At 69.8% G+C, this 18,398-nt stretch overlaps 2 protein-coding genes across 4 annotated transcripts; both read right to left on the reverse strand.

Moving 5' to 3' along the window:
• Positions 1-624: 624 nt before the first annotated feature.
• DCAF8 (DDB1 and CUL4 associated factor 8) lies at positions 625-10,245 on the reverse strand. Of its 2 annotated transcripts, none has more exons than XM_029055217.2 (14): positions 10,137-10,245; positions 8,663-8,738; positions 5,965-6,076; positions 5,147-5,868; positions 4,572-4,712; positions 4,385-4,479; positions 3,823-3,933; positions 3,450-3,522; positions 2,951-3,008; positions 2,648-2,755; positions 2,413-2,543; positions 1,318-1,437; positions 1,012-1,128; positions 625-881 (listed from the first exon to the last, which is right to left on the reverse strand). In XM_029055217.2, the coding sequence occupies exons 3-14, from the start codon at positions 6,011-6,013 to the stop codon at positions 768-770; spliced, it is 1,839 nt and encodes a 612-aa protein (XP_028911050.1). In that variant the 5' UTR covers positions 6,014-6,076; positions 8,663-8,738; positions 10,137-10,245; the 3' UTR covers positions 625-767. The 2 variants fall into 2 exon arrangements, with proteins under 2 accessions (XP_028911050.1, XP_028911049.1); XM_029055216.2 differs by having other exon boundaries at positions 8,663-8,741.
• Positions 10,246-11,129: 884 nt separating this feature from the next.
• PEX19 (peroxisomal biogenesis factor 19) lies at positions 11,130-17,998 on the reverse strand. 2 transcript variants are annotated; one of them, XM_029056222.1, is made up of 8 exons: positions 17,837-17,998; positions 17,058-17,158; positions 16,806-16,971; positions 15,968-16,053; positions 15,446-15,625; positions 15,056-15,232; positions 14,513-14,557; positions 11,130-11,503 (listed from the first exon to the last, which is right to left on the reverse strand). In XM_029056222.1, exons 1-8 carry the CDS (start codon positions 17,889-17,891, stop codon positions 11,501-11,503), a joined length of 813 nt encoding a protein of 270 aa, XP_028912055.1. In that variant the 5' UTR covers positions 17,892-17,998; the 3' UTR covers positions 11,130-11,500. The 2 variants fall into 2 exon arrangements, with proteins under 2 accessions (XP_028912055.1, XP_028912054.1); XM_029056221.1 differs by lacking the exon at positions 11,130-11,503 and adding an exon at positions 13,782-14,216.
• Positions 17,999-18,398: the final 400 nt, after the last annotated feature.

Raw genomic sequence — 18,398 nt, forward strand, 5'->3', positions numbered from 1 at the left:
GCCCTCAAAAAAGCCACGTCTGAAACAGGCCCAGTTGAATTTGCTTTTTTAATATATTTATAGATACAAAATTAGGCCTCTACCAGTGATAGGGCAGGAACCTCACTGCCTCCGATCAATCCGTTTCCTCGAAAGTAACACGAACCAAAATCCCCCTTCTCGGTCCGGGGCGGGCAGAGACGACCGGGGGCGGGGCCCGAAGGTCAAAAACAAAAGGTGCAGAACACTGTGATATATGTACAGGGGCCCACCCCAGCCCCATGCTGGGGGGGAGAGCGGGGGGAGGCAGAGGGGAGAGCAGAGGGAGTGTGGAGCGGCGAGGGGTGGGGGGAGGGTGCGGAGAAGCTGACGACGTTCCAGCCTTCGATTGGGGGGGGGAGAAGAGGGGAGACGGGGACGGACCCTACCCCAAACACCAAGCCCCCCAAACTCTCAGGGGGTGGGCACGGACCCTCCCCCGCTAAGCAGCCACAGCCGCCCTGCCCTTCACCCCACCTGAGGAGGAAAAACAGAGGAAAAAACAAAAAGAAAAGACCCACACACCTCCCCGGCCCCCAACCAGCACAGCAAAAGGCTCAAATAAAGCTTGGGGCGGGGGGGGGGGGGGGGGCGGGGGGGGGGGAGGGCACAGTGCCAGTAGCCCGTCCCCACCTCCTCACGCCCCATCCCGGGACGGTTCCCCCCTGGCCCCCCACCCCCCGCCCTCCCTCTAAAGCGAGGAGTCCAAAGTGCAATTCTGCTCAGGGTGGGAGGACCGGACCGCCCTCTCAGGACGGCATGCACTGCACCCGGTCCGGCCCCTCTTCGTCCGACGTGTCCGACGCGCTGGGGGATTCGTCCGATTCCCCGTCCGCGGCCCCGACGCCGGACTCTCGCCAGTGCTGTGGGGAGGGGGGGGGGGGGGGCGCGCGCCGGGCCACAAGTCAGCGAGGGCCCCGGGGGTTGGCGGGAGAGGGGAGGGGAGGGGAGAGGGGAAGGGGGCCCCAGACCGCCCGGACGGCGCCCACTGACCCGGTGGTGGCGGCGCTGGCGCAGGTGGTGCATGAGGAACCAGAGCATGTGGCTGTCGAACAGGTCCGTGTGGTGCAGGCTGTCCTCATCCCGCTCCCTCTTGTTCCTCTTCATCACCTGCGGGAGGGTGGGCGGGCGGGCGGACCGACGGGGACGGTCAAGGGGTGGACGGGGGCAGGGGACCGCGCTTGTGTGCGCGCGCGTGACCGGGGTGAGGGTGTCTTGCTGCCCCGTCCCTTGGGGTTCGGGGGGATCCTTGCTAGGACCGGGGCGTAAGGTCGCGCTCCCGCCCCCTCCGCCACTCACATCCTTGAGCCCCGCCAGCTCCGTGGGGGCCTTGGCCGTGGGGGCCCAGATCTTGACGTCGTGGTCCAGGCCGCTGGTGGCCAGCACGGGCAGGTGGGGGTGGGGCTCCAGGCAGTTCACCTGCAGGGAGGGCGGAACGGGGAGGGCTCAGGGACCCTTCCTCCCCTCTTCCCCTTGGCCGCAGGCCTGGAGCTGAGTCAACAAGCTCAGCTGTTTCCATGGCACAGGTGCCGGGCTCGGGGGGGGGGGGGGGGCGGGGGGGCCGGGACGGAACGGGACGGGACCGGATACACCAGAGGGAGATTGGGAACCCCAAGGACATCCCCCCCACCACCATGGGGTCCCCAGCCGTTTCCCAGCCCGGCCTGTTGAGGGAGGGTCTCTCCCAGGCCCCCGGTGCCCCCCACTAGCAGCAGAAACAGGTGGGAGGCGGGCCCGTCCCCTCGCATCCCGACTGCCAGGAGGAAAGCGCCCCTCCCCACGCTGGAGCGGCAGAGGAGGCCGGCGGAGTGTGGGAAGTGGGGAAAAAAATGAGGAATGACATGGTGGGAGGAAGGAAGGGTGGGCACGGGCCCAGGTCCCGCTTCGTGGGCCGCAGCTGCAGGCAGGAGTCCCCCTGCGGGGCGGGGGGAGAGGGGCTCTGCCTCAGGTCCCCGAGAGTCGCTAGCCCTCACCCCCACCCCAAGGCCACGTCCTGGATGGCGCCGGGTCTCCACCCTCAGGCTTCCTCTCGGGCCGGGCCGAGGCCGGCAGGCGGCGACCCCCCGCCCCGCCCCACCCCACCCCCACGGGCCGGCGGCCCAGCGAGTGCGGCTCCGCCCGCAGCTGACTCAGCCCGGCCGGGGAAGGGAAGGAAGAGGGGCGGGCGGGCGGCCGGCCGGCCTCTCCGTGTCAGGAGCTGCCCCCTCCGGCCAGCGGGGACGGCTCCTCCTGTCCGCCCCGCCTCCCCCACCCCCGTGGTACCAGCCGGGCCTTCCCACGGGTGGGGGGGGGCGGCGGGGGAAACGGAGGGACGCGGGGGTGGACGGGCAGCGGCCGGAACATCCCGTCCCCCGCCGCGGCGGGCCGGCCCCAGGGGCGTCCGCCCGCACTCACCACGCCGCCCTTGTCCCCCTCCATGAACTGGACGATCTGGCAGGAAGACTTCTCCCACAGGAAGATGTGGCCGCAGTCGCTGCCGCTCACCACGAACTCGCTCTTGGGCCCGTAGAAATTCACGCCCTTCACTGCAGCCGACGAGAGCGCGGGGCCCCTCCCCGTGTCACGGCCGCTCCCCCGCCCGCCGCCCGCCCTCCCGCCCGGGGGTGGGCGGCGGGGAGGACGGCCTCACCTGTGGCGTTGTTGCGGTGTCCCTTGTATCTCTTGACGTACTGGGCCCCGTCACTGTGGGACGAGTCGAAGAGGTAAATGTCTTCGTCATTGTAGCTGGCCAGGAGCTCTGAGGGGAGGGAGGGAAGGACGGAGACAGAGACACAGAGAGAGACGGCGCGGCTGAGACTGGAGGAGAGGGGTGGGGCGGGGGCTTCTATCCGGGGGCCGGCCCCCACCGCCCTGCCACCTCCCCCTCACCCCTGCCCGGGGTCAAAAGGGGGTGGGGGAGGGAGGGAGGGAGGGAGGCCGGGCCCTCACACACCGCTGCCGTCGTGACTGTACACCAGGCAGGTGATGTTCGCTTTCGACTCGCTGGTCACCTGGAGCGAGGAGCAGAGACGTCTGGTGGCACTTCCGGGTCACGCTGAAATGATTCTACCCGGCCTCCCCCGACGCCCCCGCGAAAACCCACCCCATCCCCGTCCCCTGATGAGATGAGTCTCTCCCCCCGCCCCGACTCCCAGGAGGCGGGTGCCGAGGTGACGACGAGGCAGAGGGTGAGGCGGGGGCAGGGGGGTGGGGAGGTCCCAGATCCGGCTCGGGCCCCCGCGGGGCCGCTGGGACACCTCGGCCGAGCCCCTCCACCGCTCCGGGAGGGTAGGTGGGTCCACTTCCACGGGCGGCCGCCCCTCCTCGGGACCCGGCGCCTGGGCGGGCTCGGAAAATGGGGGGCCGAGGGGAGAGAGGGGCGCGCGGCCCGGAGGACGGAGGCTGCCGGCCCGCCTCCGCCCACCCCCTCAGAGCCCCGGCCGGGGGCTCACCAGGTGGTGGGGACAGAACTTCTTCAGCACCCCGTTGTTCTCGTTCTCGTCCATCTTCCGCTGGTCGTAAATCCTACAGGGGAGAAAGGGGTGAGCCTGCCCTGGCCCACGCCCCAGCTGGAACGGCGACCTCAGCTCGCCCCGCCCCAGCCCCCCGTCGCCACCCCGGCAGGGCGGCCGCCAGCCGACCGTACGGGGCACCGTGTGGCACGTGTCTGCTCTGAAGGCTGAGCTCCCTCTGGCTCACCCCTGGCCTCTCCTCAGCGCCCGGCCCAAGGCTTCGCGCCCGCGGGGCACTCGGCCCAGCTTCAGCCCTCAGCCCTCTCCCTCTCCCTCTCCCCCGGGACCGCCCCCCCGCCACCCACTCCCTCACCTCACAAACTGGTCTCTCCCGCCCACGGCGAACTGGTGGGTGCTGGCCGGGTTGACGTAGATGGTGTACAGCCCCACCTTCTTCTCCTTCTCCTTCGTCACCACCAGCTTCCTGCCGGGAGCCCCCGGGAGGACAGAACAACACAGCGCTGCCCGTTGGGATGCGATGGACCGAGACAGACACAAGCACACACATCCACACAAAGACATCCCCTCCTCACCACCCTCAAGGGGCTCAGTCTGCCCGGCACTAGATGGGGGCTTGCTTAGTGTGCATCTGCCGGTTTGGGCAGGGAAAAGAGAGACCAGAGCTCCACAGGTGGGTCAACACCACGGTCCAGCCAGCCCACCTCCATCGCGACACAACGCCCGGCGGCACCGTGGGCCGCCCACCTTCCTGGTGCTTCTCGTGACCTGCCCTGGCCTCTCGACCGGGGACGTCAGCCCTCCCCGCCTCCAGCGGCCTCACGGGTGGCAGGGGGTGACGGGCGCCGTACGCCCCGGGGGGGGGAGTCCCGGTCCCCAGTCCCCCCCGTGACCCCCAGGGTCCCGGGGGCCCTTACGATGCCGGGCGGTCCTGGCGGAGGTCGATGGTGAAGACGACGGCATCTTCGCCCGCAGACAGGAAAGTACACGGAGAGTCCGGCTCCAGGGCCAGCTGCGGGGCGGGAGAGGAGGGGGCGGTTGGGGGCGGCTCGGCCGAGGCCCCCGGAGGGGCCGGAGGGGCCGCCGAGGGGGGTCGGGGCCCACCTTGTGCGAGGCGCCCTTGTGCTGGGCCACCCGTTTGGTGTTGCGGCAGCACTGGGTGGCCGACAGCTCCGCCACGCGCACCTGCCCGTCCCGGGCGCACATGGCCAGGGTCGAGTCGCCGCTGTTCGGGAGGAACTTGGCCTGCAGGGTAGGGGGTGGGGAGAAACACGGGTTGGGGAGGGCCCGGGCCGGGAGCACGGGGGAACCGGAGGCGGCAAAGGGGCGCTTTAAAAGAGTGACCCCCGACCCGGCGGGGGCGCGGGGGGTGGGAGGGGGAATCGGGAGAGCGGCTGGCGGCCCCTGACCCGGCGGGAGGCACAGGGGAGCACGGGCGGGGGCGGTCAGGAGAGCGGCTGCCCACCCAGAGGAGGAAATGGGGGAAGCACGGACTGGGGGCACAGGGGAGCACGGGCAGGGACCGCTCGGGAGAGTAGCCCCCCACCCCGACCCAGCCGGGGGCAAGGGAGCAGACTGGAAGTGGGGGGGGGGGGGGGGGGGGGGTGAGGAGATGGCCGGCCCATCCAGAAAGGGGAGGTATCCCGGGTGGGAGGTTCAGAAGAGCCGCCGGCCCCCACCTGGAAGACGTTGCTCTTGTGGCCGCTCTCGAAGTCGAGGACGGGGCGGCGGCGGCCCCAGTCCCAGACGACCACCTTGAGGTCGTCGCTGCCGCTGGCCAGCCGCGTCCCGCGCCGGTTGAAGTGCAGCGTGTTGACGCAGCCGGCGTGGCCCTCCAGGCTGTGCTGCAGGCGGAACCGCTGGACGAAGGCCCGGGCCCCGCAGGCCTCGCGGGCGAACCCCCGGCCCGCCCCCAGCTCCCGCTGCCGCAGGGCCGCCAGCGCCCGCCAGCGCGGCCGCGGCAGGGCCCACGTCTCGGCCGCCGCCCAGGCCTCCAGGACCCGCTCGCCCTCCGCGTCCGGCCCGGCCGCCTTCGGCTCCACCCGGATGCGGGGCAGCTCCTCGTCCTCCCCGTCCTCCTCTTCCTCGTCGTCCTCCTCCTCCCCGTCGTCGTCGTCATCCTCCCGGCCCCGGTCCTCCTCCTCGTCGTCGTCGTCCTCCTCCGAGGGACCGGGGCCCCGGGTCTCGTCGCTGACCGAGTAGCGGCCCGTGTCCTCCATGCTGTCCTCGTCCTCGTCGTCGGGCGAGCTGTCGCCGCCGGGCGAGGGCCCCGGCCCGGCCCCGTCCTCCCCGCTCAGGCTGAGGCTCAGGTCCGAGGCCTCCGCCTCGATGCCCGACGACGTCTCCCGCCCCTCCTCCGCTCCGGACGTCTCCTCCGGGCCACTGCTGCTGGATGGGCTGCCTGTGGGGGGTGGGCACGGAAAGCGTCGGGGGGTCCGTTCTCCCCGCGCGGATGCCGACACCGAGCCCCGGCCCCCGCCCCTCCCGGCCCTCTTACCGTTGGCCAGGTCGGCCTTCCCGTCCAAACTGGGCCCCCGGCCGGACATCTCGTCGGGGCCGCGGCCGGCTGGGCTCGGGAGAGGGACCGTCGAGCGGGCGGAGACCGGCCCCTGCGGGGGTGACGGGGAGGTCAGGGGACTGGACCCCAGCGCCCCACCCCACCACACCCCCCCAAACCCGCCCTCTTCCCTGGAGTCCGAGGTGACCCTGCCCTGCTGCCCTTGGGGACTGGCTCTAGTGCCCCCCACGACCCACCCCAGCCCACGACGAGGACCGGGAGGACTGGAGGCACGGGTCGAGCTGGGGCTCGGAGCTGGGCCGTGGTCCTATCCCGGGCCTGGGGGGCAGCCGGGAGGGAGCACTGGGTTCGAGTCCCGGCTCTGGCGCTTGCCTGCTGTGCGGCCTCAGTCAGGTCGTTTAACCTCTCTGAGCCTCAGTTTCCTCCTCTGCACAACTGGGAGGGGCTCCCCGCCCTCCCCTCGGACCGTGCTCCCCAGGCTCCGAGGCTCATCTCGTCAGCCGTCAACTGCCCCCACTCGGGGCACACGGCCAGCACCGCTCCGCAGCCCAACTAGCCTAGCTCCCCTCCCCCCGGAACCGCGGACCGATTTGCGATGACCCGCCGAGCTCTAACGGGGCGGCCCGGCGGCCCCTCCATCGTGGGGGTGAAGCGACCGCTCTCCCCCGGCCGCCGCCGGCCACCCCGAGCCGGCCTGGGGCCCGTCCTCCCGCACGGACCGGCACAGGCATGGCGGGCCCCGGGCAGAGACAAGGGGGTGATTGTGAGGGCCCCCTCGCCCCCCCCCCCCCCCGCCTCCCTCCACTCAGGCTCAACAGCCTTTTCATTCCGGGCCCGGGGGCCCGAGGGCCCCGGGGCCCGCGGCCGGGTAGGGCCGCGCCAGGAGCCCTTGGCCCGGCCGCGGGTGCGGGGAGGGGAGGCCCGCCACCCTCGGTTCAGGCCACGGGGGCAGCGGGGGCGAAGCCAAGGGCGGGACCGGGAGCCCCGGGTTCCGGTCCCAGCTCCGCCGTGGGCCCGCGGGCAGGCCGCCTGACCTCTCTGGGCCTCGGTTTCCTCGGCTGTAAAAGCGGCAACGGGACGCGTGGTTTGGCTCCGTCGGGCCACAAGGGTCCGCCGGGAGCCACCCGACCGCTCCGGCACAGCGCTCGGCCCACGGCTGGTGCTTTGCGAGGGCCACCGCCACCTCCACCGCGGTACCGCTTTGAGCGTACGGCGCCGACTGACCCCCGCCCCCGGCTGCCGGGACTACGGGTCCCAGCGGGCCCCGGGAGCCACACCTCAAGGCGGCAGGGAAGCCCCGCTCGGCCCCCCCCAACTCCCCCACGTCTCTCCCAAAACCCGGGTGAGGGGACGACTTCTGGAGGGCCGCCCCCGGCCCCCGAGCGGCGCCGAGGCCATCTGAAGGTGGGTACCACGGCTGCTGGGCCCCGAGCGACGGATCCTGGGCCGGGGGTGGGGCGCCGGGGCGTCCAGGCGGCCCGTGACCCCGCGCGCCCCCCACCCCGCCATCCCACCCCCCCACCTCCTCTGGCCGGTCCACACTCTAGCCATCTGGCGCCACCTGGTGGCCCGGCTGCGGCGTCCACAGAGCGGGAGAGACGGTAGCGGGGGGCCGGGGGGCCGCGGGTCGGGGGTTCTGAGCCCACCTCCTCAGCCAGCCAGGTTCATGGAGGGGCCCGGCTCTCCCAGCCCCCGCCTGCCCGTTTAGAGAGGCACAGGTCACTCACGGGCTCACTCACCGTCTCCCCTCCGCCCCCTAGACGGCCGTGGGGGGGGGGGGGGGGGGCCCCAAGACCGCCCACTCTACCAACGGTCATCGTGGCACGTGCATACTAGGTACCGGGGCCGTACCGAGCGGCGAGGTCGCCACGAGAGGCGGCGGGTAGGGGTCGGCCCATCCGGTCCCCTGGCTCGTTCCCCCGTCCCGGGCTCCGGTCTAGAGGAGAGGGAGGGCGGGCGCTCCGCCCCCGGGGGGTCGCAGACGATAGGTGACGCAGCTCCCCCAAGGTCGCCCGACGGGCGCGAGGGGGCATTCGAACCAGGTCCCCACCCCGACTCCCCGGGCCGGGCCCTCCCCTCGCGGACCGAGACCCTCGGACCGGGTCCTCCGGCCGGCGCGGGGCCGCGGGCTCCCCGTGGGCCGGGACCACGTCCCGCCGAGCGGGGCCGCCCGGCGAAATGGACCGGTTAACCGGCGGACGGACGAAGGGACGGACTGAACCGGTTCCCCCGGGGGCGGTCCCCGGTCCCCCTGACCTTTCTGGGCAGGGCAAGGCCCGGCTCCGGCCTCCCACCCCCAACCGGGCTCTGGCACGGGATGGGGGCGGCCGGGGGAAGACCCCAGGGCCGGCAGTCTGGAGGCCTGGGTTTCGATCCTGCCCCGGTACTGCCCCGCAGCCTCAGGCAGTTAACCTAACCCGCCCGGGGCCTCGGTCTCCTCCCCGGAAAACAAGGGACGAGACCCTCACCCTCCCTGCGGGCTTGGAGCGCGAGGGGATCACCTGGCTTTGGCTTCAATGGCTCTGGGGGGCATCCACGCCAGGTGGTCACTCCGGCGCCACCGGAGAGCCAGACCGGACCGGTTCTGGGGGGTCTGGGGGGGGAGAGCGCTGCCAGCCCCCGACTCTCGAGGGGACGGGGGAACCCGCTGGCCGTGTCACCGGCAGACCCGACTCACCTCCTCCCTGAACCGTGGCTGTGAAGAAGGGCGTCGGCGTCGGCACAGGGGATGGGGGAGGGGAGTCGCTGGGGGTCTGCTGGATGGGGGGGGAGAGAGAGACAAGAAGGGAAGGGGGACAGGTTAAGTTTCAGCAAGAGAAGCCTGCCCCGACACCCACTGGGGCCAGCCCCCAAGTAGATCCATGGACACAACCGCCCGCTTCCTTCCAGGGCCCCCGGCCCCCTCCCACCCCCCAGAATCAGGGGCCCGGCAACTGCCGTGGTAAATCAAAATGAGGGTGGGGGAGAGGTTGGGGGGGGGAGCGGAAGGGTGGGAGGGAGGGGGGCACCTTTATGCCCACAGTTCAACCCCGACAACCCCGTCCTACAAGCCGGAGGCTCCCGGGCGGCTCGGGGCGGTGGGTCTGAACCGGCACGGCCGGCACCCCCCGCCCCTGGGGCGAGGGGTCACCCCCGCATGGCCCGGGACGAGTGGCGGGGCTCGATACTGTGCCCGGGCCTCCGAGCGAGCCCCCCCACCACGGATGGGGACAGCAGCAGGCAGGGGCTAGGGGCTGGGGGCGGAGGGGTCGGGGGAGTGCTACGCTTTGGGAGAGACCCGCTCCCCTCGCCAAGGCCAGATCCGATCTGCCAGAGAGGGAAAATGAAGCAGGAGCTGGGGGAGCCACGGATTTGAGGTGGGATTTTGAGGCCGGGGGCGGGGAGCGGGGAGGCCAAGCCAACGAGGGAGGGGGAAGAGGAGGGTGCAGGGGCCAGACTGAAAGAGGAGGAGAGGCCGGGCTGGGCCTGCGGGGTGGGGGTGGCGGGTCACCCGACAGGCCCGGGGGAAGGAGCCGGGCCTGGGCCGGGGGGCGGGAAGGAGGAGGAAGTAAAGCGGACGGGAGGGAGAAGAGGGCAAGGCTGGGGAGGATGAGGAGCCAGGCTGGGGGAGAGGAAGGCCAGGCTAGAAGGGGGCGCGGGGGGGAGGGGACGGGGGAGAGCGGGGCCCGAAGAGGGGCGAGCAACCGGGGCTAGAGCGGCCTGGCTTGACGAAAAGAGCCCGGGCTTGGGCGTCGGGGGCCGCCACTTGTCCCCTGGGGGCCCCGGGGAGAGACGCTTGGCATCTCCGGGCCCCGGCGACCTCCCCGCAAAACGGGGGTGGAGGCTGGGAGCCCCCCGGGGGGCGGCCTCGGACCTACCCTGGCGCCTAGGACGGGGCTCGGCGGGCGGAGGGCGCCTAACCGACTCGGGGAGGTGGCGGCGGCCCAGGGCTCGCCACTCACTACGTGCCGGGGGCCGCGCTCGGCGCTGCCGCCCTAACCGTCGCTACTACCAGGCTGGACGGGGCAGGAAGGGGGGGGGGGGAGGGGGCGCGGCCCAGGGCAGGGGCGACCGAGAGGGCTTGGGGGGAGCGGGGCCCGGCGGGGGAGGGGCGAAGGGGGTGAGGAAGTTGGGGGGGAGGGGAGGGGGAGGGGGAGGGGAGGGGGACGGACCCAGCCAGTCGAAGCGGGGGATGCCGGGAGGCGCGCGGCCGGCCCGGCTACAGGCGCGGGAGGCGGCGGGGCTCCGGGCCCCGCTCCCCGCCTCGCAGCCTCTTCCCGCCAGCGGCCACTGCCGACCCGCCCGCCGCCGCCGCCCGCGCCGCCGGCACCGGCACCAGCACCGACGCCGCCGCCGCCGCCGCCGCAGCCGCCATCTTATACTGGCCCGCCGCCCTCGGCGCTCACCGCGCCTGCGCCGCCGCGCTTTACGGCCGCGCTTTGCGACGGGCCCCGGCGCCGCCGGGCGTTGCGGGCGTTGCGCCGGCAGGGGGCGCGCGCTCCCCCCCGGGTGGGCGGGGGCCAACGGTCCATGGGGCGGGGCCCCCGGGACGCGCATGCGCACGGATCGGAGGCTGCGCGTGCCCGCCACCCCCCCGCGCGGGGCGCGACTCCGGGCCTGCTACTCATTCATTCAGTCAATCGCTCGCTCACTCACTCACTCACTCATTCATTCATAATAATGATGGGATTTCTTAATACTAATCATGATGGCATTTGTTAAGCACTTACTACGTGCCAAGCACTGTTCTAAGCGCTGGGGAGGATACAAGGCGATGAGGTCGTCCCCCCCGTGGGGCTCGCCGTCTTCATCCCCGTAATAATAATAATGTTGGTATTTGGTAAGCGCTTCCTATGTGCAGAGCACTGTTCTAAGCGCTGGGGGAGATACAGGGGAATCAGGTGGTCCCACGTGAGGACTGCAGTTAATCCCCGTTTTACAGATGAGGGAACTGAGGCCCGGAGAAGTGAAGTGACTTGCCCACAGTCACCCAGCTGTCAAGTGGCAGAGCCGGCATTCGAACCCATGAACTCCCAAGCCCAGGCTCTTTCCACTAAGCCAGGCTGTTGCTTCTTTATTGAGCTTTTACTGTGTGCAGAGCACAGTACCCCTCATTATTAATATTAAGTGCCGTCGAGTCATTTCCGATTCATAGCGACTGCACGGATATACTTTCTCCAGAACGTCCTGTCCTCCGCCATCAGTCGCAAGGTTTCTAACGGTTCTTCCGTTACGGTTGTTACGGTCGCTATCCATCGAGCTGCCGGTCTGCCTCTTCCGCATTTTCCCTGGACTTCTCCTAGCGGTAGTGTCTCCTCCAGAGAATTAGTCCTCCTGCGTCCAAAATCTGCTAATTTAAGTCGAGTTATTTGGCCTTCCAAAGACCACTTTGGATTAATTTGCTCCAAAATCCATTTGCTTGTTTTTCGGGCAGTCCACTTCATTCGCAAAAGCCTTCTCCGACACCACATTTCAAAAGAGCCAATGTTCCTTCTAGCCCGTTCCTTCACTGCTCAGTTTTCGGGTCCATACATTGTCACTGGAAACGCCGTAGAGTTGACAATTTGTATTTTTGTGGTAATTGTTACATCAACACATTTCATAACTTTTTCCAAGCTCTTCATAGCAAGTCTTCCAAACAATCTTTGGCGTTATTTCGCGGCTCCTAGTTCCTTTATTACTGTACCACTACTAGTAATAATTAGGGCATTTGTTAAGCACTTACTCCATGCCAGGCACTGTACTAAGAGCTGAGATGCATACCAGCGAAGCGGATTGGACACAGTCCCCGTCCCATGTGGTGCTCACCGTCTCCACTCCAGTTTTACAGATGAGGGAATTGAGGCACGGAGAATCAAAGTGACTTGCCCAAGGTCACACAGCAGATAAGGGGTGGAGCTGGGATTAGAACTCATGACCTTCTGATTCCCGGGACCGTGCTCTAGCCACAGAGCGCTTGGGAAAGTACGATACGGTACCTTGCCGAAGGTGAGCGCTCAGTAAATAATGTTAATAATGTTGGTATTTGTTAAGCGCTTACTATGTGCGGAGCACTGTTCTAAGCGCTGGGGTAGATACAGGGTCATCAGGTTGTCCCACGTGAGGCTCACAGTTAATCCCCATTTTACAGATGTGGTAACTGAGGCCCAGAGAAGTTAAGTGACTTGCCCACAGTCACACAGCTGACAAGTGGCAGAGCCGGGAGTCGAACCCACGACCCCTGACTCCGAAGCCCAGGCTCTTTCCACTGATAATTGATTGAATGAATGAATACATTCGGGTTCTGGTGGGATCGGGTCAGGGGCCTGGATGGCCGGCAATAGACCCAGCGGTCCCAGGAAAGGGGCTTTCTTTAAAAAAAAGCAATAAAAAGGCAATGATATTTGCTAAACACTACGTGACAGGCACTGTACTAAGCACTGAGGTAGATACAAGCTAATCAGGTTGGTCCCAATCCCTGTCCCACGTGGGTCTCACGATCATAATTCCGATTTTCCAGATGAGGTAACTGAGGCCCAGCGAAGCGATTTGCCCTAGGTCACACAGCAAGTGGCAGAGGCAGGATTAGAACCCAGAGCCTTCTGGTTCCCAGGCCCATGCTCGCTCCACTAGGCCTCGCTGAAATAACTGCTGCTCCAGAAGCAAACCAGACCCACAAGAACCAAACGTTCTGGTGGGGGAGACTAACGCTAATCGCTCAGTTGTAATTATCGAGCGCTTATTGTGTGTAGAGCACTGTATTAAGCGCTCGGTGAATGAAGTTCGATACAACAGATACGGTAGGTAGACACATCCCCTATCCCTAATGAGCTTCCAATCTAGAGGAGGCAGGCGGGGAGACAAGGCTAGTACAGGTAGTAGGAGTGCGTCGATCCATCAGTGGTATTTATTGAGCGCTTGCTCTGTGCCGAACACCGCACTGAGCACTCGGGAGAGTCAACTACAATTTACTTGTAGAAATATTTCAACTAGGTAGTTGAAAGGTCAATCAAGCCACCCACCGCCCCTGAGTCCATGAGAAGAACGGGGAGGGATCCGTGGACAAACGCAAAGGCAACACCGTGGCCCAACGCAAAGGCGCCGTTTCCAGGAAGCCCTCCCTACGGCCTCCTGCCCAGACTCTCCCCCCCCGGCCCCGGGGCCTAGGACAGGACCGCCCCGCCGGGGCTTCCTGCTTGGCCTCCAACGGACCCACCGGTCTCCGCACCCCCCTCCTCCCCTCCCCGGGACGGGGCTACCCCCTTCCCCCCAGACCGGACTATCCCTCCCCCCTGGATTGGATGACCCCGACCCGTCTCCTCCGGCCTAATCTCTCCCTAGGCTGGGTAACCCTCTCCTGGAGTCAGACTCGCCACGGAGCCGCTGCTGTGCGTGCCCTCTCTTCCCCCGTCGGACAGGCAGGGAGCACGTCTCCTCCTCCCTCTGCCCCAGCGCCCGGCACAGGGTGTATCTCCTGCCTCCCCCATCCAGCTGGCAGCCCCTCACGGGCAGAGATCGGGCCTCCTCCTCTATCCCTGCCTCAGTCCGGCGCCGTGCGTGCGTATGTGGCTTTGTGGCCCACCACGCTGGCAGCCCCCTGAGGGCACGGTCCACGTCTCCTCCTCCCTCTGCCCCTGCCCCAGCGCAGGAACTGCACACTCCCAGCGGGAGACACGTTGCGGGCGGATGGACTCCGGTTGCCCTCCTCCCTCGGTGAAAGCAGGATGACTGAGCTGGAGGTCAGGGAGGGGGAGACGATCTTTGCCCTGAAGTGGGGTGAGGGGGCGGGGAAAAACAGGCCCCAGCCGGCCGTGGGACAGAACGGTCACACGCACCTGTCCGGCCTCAGTGACGGTGTTTATTGAAGGGAGGCAGGGGAGAGGTGTTGGGAGGTGCTTCCGGATGCAGCCCCCGCACCCACACCCCAAACCTCGGGGCGCCACCCCTCCCCGCCCCCGGGGTTGGGGGCACAGGGGAGACGCCTTGCCCTCCGGGGCCCGACCGCTTGGAGTCCTGCAGCTTTGGGGGAGGGGACTCCTGGGGGGAGCAAGGCACAGAGGATCCCCTCCCTGGGAGGGATCACTTCACCCTCAACTCGGCATCACCGACCCCCCCCCCCGCCCCCGCCCCTCACCGGCAGCACGGGGAGACCCCGGGGTGGGGAGTTCGAGAGTGTGCGGGGAGGGGTGTCACATGATCAGACACTGCTCTCCGCTGGCCCCCGCCAGCCCCGCGGGGTTCAACGCGTCCAGGTCAAAGTTGAAGCCCGGCGGCTGGGGGCGGAGAGGGAGAGAAAGTGGGGGAGGGGAAGAGAGCAGGGGAGGGGGTGGAGGATTGCTTGGGGGGGGGGGGGGTAAGGGAACTCCCCTCACAACCCCGGTCTCCCCCTTGCCCGGTTACGATTTTCGCTACCCACTTGGCTCCAATTAGGGGACGGGGAATTTAGACTAGAGAGGGGCAGGGTCCGGGGACCCGAAGGGAGGGGGGATGGGGCCGGGGGTGGGGGAGGGAGTCGAGGATCCCGGGGCCCCGGGGGGCAGGTCGGGGCCGGGGGGAGGACGTCACTCACCGATTCCCCCGCCAGCTCCTTTGGGGGGTGGCCCAGGTCCTGAAGCTGGAAGGAGGGGACGGGGGTGGTGGGGCCGGGGGCCCGGTTGAGACGGTCCCCCCTTCCCCTGCTTGACCCCGCCTCCCCCTCCCCCACCTGTGGAGCCCAGGGTGTGGAAGGGGTTCCAGAGGTCCAGGAAGGGGACGTAAGTGCCCCCCGCCCCCTAGTCGAGCACCTTGGTTCTGCCCCAGTGACCCGGCCCTGCAGTCTACCCCCGACTCGGTCCACCCCTGGCTCAGCCCTCAGCCCCACCCCCCAGCCTTGGCCCCGTCCACCGGCTGCTTGTCGTCACGCACAGCCTGGAAGTGGTCAGTGCACTCCGCACGTCCGTCCCCGGGCCTGGCCCCGACCCCACCCCCGGGCCCTAACCGCGCCCAGGCTCCGTGCACCTACTGCACGAGGTGCAGCGCGGTCTGGAAGCGGGTATGCACTGGCCGATGAACCGGACAGGTCAGTGCCCCCGATCCTGCCCCCTGCCCCCGCCCGGACCCCGCCCCCGCTCACCTGCTGCATGAGGTCGAGCACGGCCTCGAAGCGGGCGGTGCGCTGGGCGGGCCCGTCCCCCGGCGCTTCGGCTTCGAACTGCTGGCAGATGCGCTCCATGATGTGGTGCTGCTGCCGATACCGCTGCAGCTGATCCGCACCCAGCGCCGGCCCGTGGATCCGCAGCCACTCCGGGTACTGCAGCCGGGACAGGCCGCCGCGCGCCCGTCACCGCCGGGCGCCCCGACAGCGCCGGGCGCCGACCGGGACCGGGCCGCGACGGGACCGGTCGGTGATGTCGCACGGGGACGGGGTGAGGGCGGGTTCGGTGGGGCAGGGTCGGCGGACGGGGAGGGGGCGAGAGGAGGAGGGTGAGCGGAAGGCAGGGTCGGGGTGAGGGTCGGCGGGCACCTTGTCGGTGATGTCGCGCAGGGAGGGGTAGAGCACGTCTCGGGAAAGCAGGCTCTGCATGAGGCTCTGCATGACGGGCAGGACGCCGCCGCCCTCGTCCCCGCCGCCCTCGTCCGGGCCCAAGCCCAGGCCCAGCCCCTCCACGGCCCGGGCCAGCTCCTCCTCCGACACGCCGGACGCCTGCACGACAACACGCGCGCGGGGCCGCTCGGTGCTCCCGGACACGCACGGGGCGGCCCGGCGCCCCGGGACCCGCGCGGGGCGGCTCAGTGCTCTACGACTCGCACGGGATGTCCCCGTGCTCCGTGACGGGCACGGGACGGCCCGATGCTCCGGGACAAGCACGGGGCGTGTTTCAGTGCTCCGGGGAGCGCCCGAGACAAACCCAGCGCTCCGCGGCACACCCGGGGCGCCTCGGCGGTTCGCCCGCTCAGTCCCCTCCTCCCCGGGGCTCCCCCAATCCCTCCCCTCCTCCCCTCTCGCCTCACCAGCCGTCCCAGGGCCCAAAGGCGGGGCCGTTACCTGCAGGTCGGTGGCGTTCTTGGCCAGTCCGCTCAGGGTCTCCTTCAGGCACGCTGTGAACTCCTGCTGGGAGGAGGCGTCACTCCCTGGGGAGACGGGGATGGGGCCGGATTCGGGGTCACGCCACTTGAGGGGGGCGGGAGCAGTGTCTACACCATGCGGGGGAGAAGGGACTGGGGGGGGGGGAGTTACATCTACAGAGGTGTAGATTAGGAGTGGAAGGAGGTAGGAGGAAGAGCGTGAGGTGGAAGCAGATGCATCTACACCAGGGAGGAAACCGTAGGGGCAGGGAGTGGGGGTGGACGCCCACACCACCCTAGAAATCGGAAGGGAGGTTGGCGTGACTACACCACATTGGGAACTGGAAGCGGGCGTGTCTACGCTGTGCGGGAAATTAGAGGAGGGGAGCATAACTCTACCCCCTTCGGGAATCGGAATGGAGGAGGCGGGCTCGTCTACACCACAGCGGGAGTCGGAGGTGGACGTGGCTACGTCGTGCAGGAAACGGAGAAGGGGAATCGGAAGGGAGAGAGCGGGCGCGTCTACACCAGGCGGAGGTGGAAACGGAGGCGTCCACACGTGTCGTGCGGGAAACCGAAGGGGCGGCACAATCGCACCCCTCTAGGAATCGGAAGGGAGGAGGCGGGCAGGTCTGCACCACACCGGGAGTCGGGAGCGGATGCGTCTCCGCCACACCGGACGTCGGGGGAGGCCTCGGGGGAAGAGGCAGGCGCGCCTCCACCGTACGCGGGAACATCCCTTCCCACGGGCGGCCGAGGTGCGGCGGTCCCCCCCCCCGCCCCCGCCCGTCGGCCCGGAGCCCCGCCGGGGTCCTCACCCACTCTCCCGGCGGCCTCGGACAGCTTCTGGAACTGGCGGACGAGGTGGGGCTCCTCGCGGGCCAGCTCCTCCATGGCCCGCTCGAACTCCGCCGTGGCCTGGGACGCCAGCTCGCCGTCGAACAGCTCCTGGAAGAACTTCTCCTGGGAGGCGAAGAGGGCGTCCTGCCGGGGCGGTGGCCGGTTAGCGGCGGGGAGGCCGTCCCGTCGTCCCGTCCCCCGCCGGGCCGCCCCGACCCGCCGGACGCTACCTTGGCGGTGTCCGCCGGAGATCTCGGCTGGGCGGGGGCGGCGGCGGCGGGCCCGGGGGGCGGCGGCGGAGGCCGGGCCTTGTCGAAGTCATCGAGGGCGCCTGGGCGGGGGAGAGGCGGGGGGCTGTTCTTCGGCACCCCGGATCCCCGGCACCGCCCCAGGCCCGGTGGGGTCAGCGCCCCGTCGGGGGGTGGGGGCCGAAGGGCAGATGCCCCGAGGGGGGGTCTCGGTGCAGGCCACGCTGAGGGGGGTGTGTGTGCGTGTGTGTGTCCTCCTCTCTCCACCGTGCCCCCAAGGTGCCCTTCCCCCCAGGACCGGACTGCCCTCCTCTCACCCCCCGGGGCTTCAACTCTCCCCCGGACCGATTGCCTCGCCACTGGCCTGGGGAGAGGGCGGGGGCGGGGCCTCGGTCCCCGTGCCCCGGCCCACTGGGGGCACGGCCAGAAGGCGGCGGGCGGCGGGCGGCGGGCAGGGGGAGGGGGACGGGGCAGGCCGGGGGGCTCCCCGGGGGAGGAGGAGGAGGGGGAGGTGTCAGTGCGGCGGGGCTGCGGGGCGGGCGGGGGAGGTGGCGATGAGCGGGGCCGCGGGGGAGACGGACGGGGAGACGGACGGAGGGCGCGGCGGGGGCCCGGACGACGTCACCTCCCCCGGGCGGGGGGCGGCCGGGGGGGGCCAAGCGGGCGCGGGGCGCGGGGCGCGGGGGAGCAGGGGAGGGAAGAGGCGCCTCCCCCCTGAGGGGTGGCCGCCGGCCGCGCCCCCCGCCCCCCCCGGCCCTTACTGTCCAGCAGGTCGTCCAGCTCCCGGTCCGGCCCCCCGCCGCCCTCGGCCGCCATCTTCCCGCCGCCGCCACGACCAGGAGGCGGAGGGGCGGGGCCTGGTCCGGACGAGGCCCGCGGCTTGTAGGCGGGGCTTCGGGTCTCAGGGGGCGTGGTCCGACGCCGGTGGGCGGGGCGGGGGGAGGGGCGGGGCCCGCCGCCAAGGGGCGTGATTGGCGCGGGGGCGGGGGCGGGGCCCGTCCGATGGCCGAGGGGAGCGAGGGGGGCGAGGCCCCGCCCCCCCCGCCCGCCGCCCCCCGCCAATCCCCGGCCTCGGCCCTCGGAGGTCCCGGGTTCTAATCCCGCCCCTCGTCGGCTCCGCCCCTTCGGCCCAGCCCCTCGGCCTCTCCGGGCCTCCTTTCCCTCATCCGCCCGCCGGGGATTAAGTAAGAACCACCGGGGGCTGGGGTGGTTCGGCGCCGAGTCCGGGCCCGGCCCCGTTCTCTAGGCGCTGGGGCGGATACGGGGCCATCGGGTGGCCCCACGGGGGGCTCGCGCTTCCCACCCGCCTTTGACAGAGGGGGG

Source organism: Ornithorhynchus anatinus, chromosome X5 (genome assembly GCF_004115215.2).
Source record: "Ornithorhynchus anatinus isolate Pmale09 chromosome X5, mOrnAna1.pri.v4, whole genome shotgun sequence".
NCBI lineage: Eukaryota > Metazoa > Chordata > Mammalia > Monotremata > Ornithorhynchidae > Ornithorhynchus > Ornithorhynchus anatinus.

Coding starts and splice junctions, on each gene's coding strand:
- DCAF8 (XM_029055217.2), bottom strand. CDS start 6,013: ATGTCCGGCCGGGGGCCCAGTTTGGACGGGAAGGCCGACCTGGCCAAC. Junction 2,756..2,950: donor GTACAGTCACGACGGCAGCG/GTGTGTGAGGGC, acceptor CCCTCCCCTCAG/AGCTCCTGGCCAGCTACAAT. Junction 2,544..2,647: donor ACACCGCAACAACGCCACAG/GTGAGGCCGTCC, acceptor CGTCGGCTGCAG/TGAAGGGCGTGAATTTCTAC.
- PEX19 (XM_029056221.1), bottom strand. CDS start 17,891: ATGGCGGCCGAGGGCGGCGGGGGGCCGGACCGGGAGCTGGACGACCTG. Junction 17,159..17,836: donor GCTGGACGACCTGCTGGACA/GTAAGGGCCGGG, acceptor TCCCCCGCCCAG/GCGCCCTCGATGACTTCGAC. Junction 15,626..15,967: donor AGAACGCCACCGACCTGCAG/GTAACGGCCCCG, acceptor GTTGTCGTGCAG/GCGTCCGGCGTGTCGGAGGA.